Source organism: Monodelphis domestica, chromosome 4 (genome assembly GCF_027887165.1).
Source record: "Monodelphis domestica isolate mMonDom1 chromosome 4, mMonDom1.pri, whole genome shotgun sequence".
Lineage (NCBI taxonomy): Eukaryota > Metazoa > Chordata > Mammalia > Didelphimorphia > Didelphidae > Monodelphis > Monodelphis domestica.
Genome location: NC_077230.1, coordinates 234,329,939 through 234,335,374, shown reverse-complemented (window position 1 = coordinate 234,335,374; position 5,436 = coordinate 234,329,939). Strand labels below are relative to the sequence as shown.

At 43.2% G+C, this 5,436-nt stretch overlaps 1 protein-coding gene across 3 annotated transcripts; it reads right to left on the bottom strand.

Moving 5' to 3' along the window:
- Positions 1–543: 543 nt before the first annotated feature.
- APOA5 (apolipoprotein A5) lies at positions 544–5,035 on the bottom strand. 3 transcript variants are annotated; one of them, XM_016433841.2, is made up of 5 exons: positions 4,596–5,035; positions 4,444–4,500; positions 3,205–3,316; positions 2,674–2,730; positions 544–2,433 (listed from the first exon to the last, which is right to left on the bottom strand). In XM_016433841.2, exons 1-5 carry the CDS (start codon positions 4,606–4,608, stop codon positions 1,482–1,484), a joined length of 1,191 nt encoding a protein of 396 aa, XP_016289327.1. In that variant the 5' UTR covers positions 4,609–5,035; the 3' UTR covers positions 544–1,481. The 3 variants fall into 3 exon arrangements, with proteins under 3 accessions (XP_016289327.1, XP_007494805.1, XP_001380879.3); XM_007494743.2 differs by having other exon boundaries at positions 4,766–5,034; XM_001380842.4 differs by lacking the exon at positions 2,674–2,730 and having other exon boundaries at positions 4,596–5,029.
- Between the last annotated feature and the right edge of the window lie 401 nt (positions 5,036–5,436).

Below are 5,436 nucleotides of genomic sequence, written 5' to 3'. Positions count from 1 at the left end.
GATGTGGGAAGCATAGATGCTTTCATTCAACAATTGTCCTCGAATCAATAATCCAGAAAAGGGTACAGATCCCCTTGGTGTGCTGTTGATTAGATTAATATAAAGATATCAATTCTTAGCACAATGCCTGGGGTATAGTAAGCACCTAATAAAGACTTTTTTACAATCCCTGATAGGATTTTATTGCAAATAACCACAATGAACAGCAGGAAGAGAACAGATAAACAGTCAAGACCAAAGGCCCTAGATCATCCAGCTGGAATTTTTTTTTTCCAGGCTATGACAGACCACCCTGACACAAAAGGGATTCTGGGGAGGTGGTAAAGATATTTTGATATTTTAGGAAGAACTCTCCCTTTGGGTTCAGAATCGTTGTTCTACCACTTATTAGCTATATATTGCCAAAGCTAGCCACAATTCTTTAGGCCTTGATTGCTTTATCTGTAAAACGAGGGAGTTAGACTGTTATTTCTAAATTTTTCCACACTAAATTTGTGATCCTAGGAGTAAGAGGGAATGAATAAAGAAGAGGAGAGACAGTGATAATTTCAATGTATTTATATATTAACAAAACTCACAGCATAAAAAAAAACAAGCTTACATCATAAGAATATATTTCCTTGCTTTGGAACCTGAATAGGGTATACAGGCTCAGTGACAGAACAGAAGTCCAGCTTCAGATGTCTTTGAAATATCCAGGGCACTTTTTATGTACAGAACAAGAACCCTGCTGATCAGCTTCTAGCCCAGCAAGGGACACACACACACACACACACACACACCCCACTTTTATGTTCAGAAACAAGAACCCTGCTGATCAGCTTCTAGCCCAGCAGGACACAGACACACACATACCCATACTCTTCTCCCTATAACATCAATTTTCATTAAAGACATCAAGTTAGGGGGCAGTTACATGACTCAGTGGATTGGGAACCAGACCTAGAGATGGAAGGTCCTGGGTTCGAACCTGATCTCAGACATTTCCTGGGAAAATCATTTAACCCCCACTATTTAGCCCTTACTGTTCTTCTGCCTTGGAACCAATACACAATATTGATTCTAAGATGGAAAGTAAGGATTAAAAAAAAAGAGACATTAAATCAGCCCCATGGACTGGTAGTGGCTAGAAGCTGGCTGGCTAGAAGCAAGCACCCTGATCCAAGATGATCCCACTTAAGCAGTTCATCAACCAGAGGCTTAGCAAGTTGGCTTGCAGCTAGGCAGAAAATTTCAAAGTGGCCTTTGTGACTCTGCTTCCTTGACTGAAACATCATTCTTGATTCATAAGTGGGAAGATGGGAAACATGGATTTGCAAAGCCTGGCAATTAAAATATATCTGGACAAGAAAACCAATGAAAGGATGTTGGTCTCATGACTGAGGGCAACCTGCTAGGCTGAGGCCACAGTCTCACACTTTGGGATATATATGAGTCTTGTTTAGTCAGCCACCTTTGGTCTTGGGACCTGAGAAAGGTTTTCAGGGAGCAACAGACAGTCCAGGCCCCTGATCTTGGAGATTATAATGAATGTCTTCCCAAAGAGCATCAAGTCGAGATCTTAGGTCTCTCAGGACCTTCCTGTCCCCATTACCCCCAAGCAGCTCTGGAGAGAAGGCATTGGGAGGTGGAGCCAGCTGCTGCTGCAACTCCTCTGTTTCAAGGTCAATGGCTCTAGTGAAATCAGCAATCTCCTGGAAGGTATCCAGACGAAAGGCCTCCAGCCTCAGTTGTATCTCCTTTGTCAGCACCTCTGAGTCAAGCCCAGAATTTTCCCCTGTTCCTACCATATCCTTGTCCTCCCTGGCCCCAGCATAAGCACTGAGTTCATCTTGTAGCTGGTCCAGATTATGCTGGATATGGGTGTGCAGGGCCTGGGCTTTAAGGGTCAGTTTATTTGACAGATCTTGGATATAACGGCTGAGGCGAACTGGGCTAGTGGCAGCATGTGGGGCTACATTGCGGTGCAGTTCCTGAACGTGCTGTCCAATTCCTGTTACCAGCTTCTCAGCATAGGGGTGGAACAGTTCTTTTACCCTCCCTGTATGATGAGCCACTTGGTCCTGAAATTCCTGAAGCAGACCCCGGGCCTCATTCATACCCCCTAGCAATTGGTTCTTGGTATCCTCTCCAACCATCCTCAACTGTTCTTGCAGCTGCTGGACACCTACAGCTAATCGTTCCATCAGCTCCACTGTATAGGGTTTGAGCTGTCTTCTCAACTCCTCTAGATTCCAACCCACATGCTGATGGACCTCCTGGGTGTAAGGGGCCAGCCTGGTCCTCACCTCTTCCAGCTCCTTGTGTAGTTGGTCCTGCAGCTCTTTTGAATCCAAAAAAGGCAGAGGGTCTCTCTGACCTGCCAAGGGCCCTAGCTTCTCCAAGAAACTGTCCATATTACTGAGGTCTTGTTCAATGTTGGCTTTCAGGTTCCTAGGGAGAAGGAATGCAAACATATATTGGCCCAGACTGCTTGTTTTCTGTACTTTCCTAACATATATTCATATACCTGACCTACACCTCCCAGGATTTAGTTCCACTATTCTCCCAGAGAAATGAAGATCCTGAGCAGGAAAGAAAGTTGGCTCCACTATCAGTCTGACCCTAGTCAGACTCTCTAGTCTGATATATTTTGGAGAGCACATACAGACATGGATACATATAAATACATGCCAAAACCCTTTGAGATTGCCCTTTTTCTTTCTTCTCACTGTCATCGATGCTGATGATCTGGGACAGAGAGAGAGGCTGGTTATTCAACTCATTGAACCATGGAGAACAACCCTATGAAACTAGACCTAATGGAGAAGGGAAGGCTGTATGGTAAGGATTGAATAAGACTTTAGCCACAAAGAACTGAATCTTTACTTACTACCTTTAATGTGACTGACCAAAGTCTAGGCATTTGGGCAGAGTAGGGTTAGAAGGTCCAGAATGAGAGAGGAATGACATTGAAAAAACTAGGTCATTAGCCAGGTTTGGGTTTGGAAGGGGAGGAGATTTGCTTTGACATAAGGGATTGGCTCAAAAGTGGAGAACATAATAGACTAAGAATCAACCATTGGTGAAAGGATATACAGGATGGGAAATAATAGTCATACCATTGGGGGAAATCTTCAGTGGCTACCAGGGGTTTCCTTTCCTCCTCCCCATCCTCTGCCATCTGACCCTAACTTCTTAGAGCAACTAGCTTTGGTCACTTACGGAAACTCCTTGCTGAGCTTCTGCTGTTCCATCTGTTGTATCTGGCCCTTCTCCTGACCACTCTGGATGAAGTATTTCCAGAAATCTTTGTGCCCCTGAGACGCTGTTAACCCTGTGGAGAAATTGGAATTGAGGCTAGGCTGGGGAGGAGGGGACACTTCAAGAATACCTTAACCTCATCCCTTCTTCCATATAGGTCTATCCTCCTTGAAGTCCCAGAAGTGAGAGAGTTTCCAAGGCAGGAAGAATACCCCAAAAGAAAGAGACTAGAAGAGAACTCAAAAGTCTGGTCCAACTCTCTAATTTTACAGAGGAGGAAACTAAGATTTAGAGTAGATGTGACTTGCTCAAGGTCATAGAACTAATAAATGGCAGAGTCAGGATTTAAAGCCAGATCTTCTACTTCTTGATCAGTGTTCATTCTAGGCCTAGGAGCCAAAAATTCACACCTCGGCCCTCTTCTTACATCCTGACATCTACATGGTGAAAGATTTTATTAAAATCGATTCTGTTCAGGTGTCTACTACGTTCCCCCTGCCCTGAAGGAGCATACAGTCTAGTAGAGGAGCTAAGATACGCACAGACATACACAGGTAATGAAGACAAGATTATTACAAAACACTGAGAGACATTCATTATCAAATGTCTAAATTCAAACTAATAGGGATTAAAAACCAAGTTGGATAGTTAGCAGACCTGAGCTCATTTCCAAATGATTTGGATCCACGGAAGCTCCAAAGTGAAGCTCTGACATGAACATTCTTAAACCTTGCCCTTTAACTCAGGCTCTAGGGCACTTAGAATTTGACCCAGCCATACAGGATCAATCAATTAGTCAATAAACATTTTTTAAGCTATTATGTATCAGCATTGTGCTAAGCATTAGGGATACAAAAAGAGGAAAAAGATAGCCTCTGCCTTCAAAGAGCTCACAATCTTACATATCAACTGACCAATAAGCATTTATTAAATACTCCCTATGGAGGAGGCACTATGCTTAACCTAAAAGATAATAAGACAGAAGTGAGTCTTTACCCTCAAGGAATGTACATTCTAACAGGAGAGACATGTACACATATGAGAATATACAGAATCTATACAAAGTGAATAGAAGATAATTTTGGGAGGAGAAACCCTAGCAACTAATGGGCAGGGGACAGAGAAAGAAAGAAGGCATTTGAGTCTACTACCCCAAATGTATCTTATTCTACCAATATAGCCAGGGAAGAGAGCACCCACCTGAGAGGAGGGCCAGAACCAAGGCCAAGACTGTTGTTATCACTGCCATGATCCACCCTGAGAAAGAGGAAAAGTAAATGGAGTCAGAAGGTTTAGGGGAAGGGAACTAAAAGTCATTGAATGTCAGAGGTGAGAGGGACCCTCAAGATCACCTAGCCCTAGCATTCTTCTGCAGAGCTCTCTGTAACCATTCCCAGGAGGACAGGATGTAAAATTTCCTTCGAATTTTGATTCCAGAGCTAAGTTTCTGGGAGGAGAATATGGGCAGATGATGAAAAGGAAGAGGGCTTTTCCCAAAGATGAAGATGTCCCTATGTCTTACCCACACAGAAAAGATTCACTTTATAAATTAGTCTACCACAGGCAAGAGTCCCAAGAAAAGAAATAGATCTAGATGGAAAGTTGGGCTTCTATTTGTGCCATTTAGTCATCTATCCTTTCACTTCAGCCTCCCATTTCACAGATGGAAAAGTTGAGGCATGAGGAAAGGGAAAAAAGTACTTGTGGCCTAGTTTCCTAGTTCCTGCCCACCCCCATTTCTTTACTATAACCTCCTCCCTTGATCTCTCTCCTAAGAGGCTAGGACACTATCCTTCCCTCTCACCTGCCCAGAATACCAGTTCTAGTCATAAGGAGCAAGCATTCAGCTTTATATCCCAGTGACCTGTGCCTTTGGCAAAGGCTACTTCAGGCAAACACCACGTGGAGGTCTAAAGAAGAATGACCTCAACTACTGTACAGCACTCACCTACCACCAATAGAAAGTGCCAGTTAACTCTTCACTGACCAAGAATGAGCTAATGCTTGTTGAATGACCCATTTCCATAATACCAGCTCTTTTGAGGTTAATTAACACCAACCTTTATTCTTTCCAGGATGTTGGTGCTAAGGAAGAGACACATCATGGAAATTTTCAGTAAGGAAAAAGACAGTTTCCTATCTGGTTCCTCTAAATCCTAGGACCTTTAACCTTTCCTAATGACATCCTACTCA

Bases quoted from the DNA above. Each gene is read 5' to 3' on its own strand.
- APOA5 (XM_016433841.2), bottom strand. The intron at 2,731-3,204 runs GTAAGTGACCAA...TCTCTGTCCCAG, and splicing joins AAGCTCAGCAAGGAGTTTCC to ATCATCAGCATCGATGACAG. The intron at 2,434-2,673 runs GCATGTATTTAT...CCTTCTCCCTAG, and splicing joins GGCAATCTCAAAGGGTTTTG to GAACCTGAAAGCCAACATTG.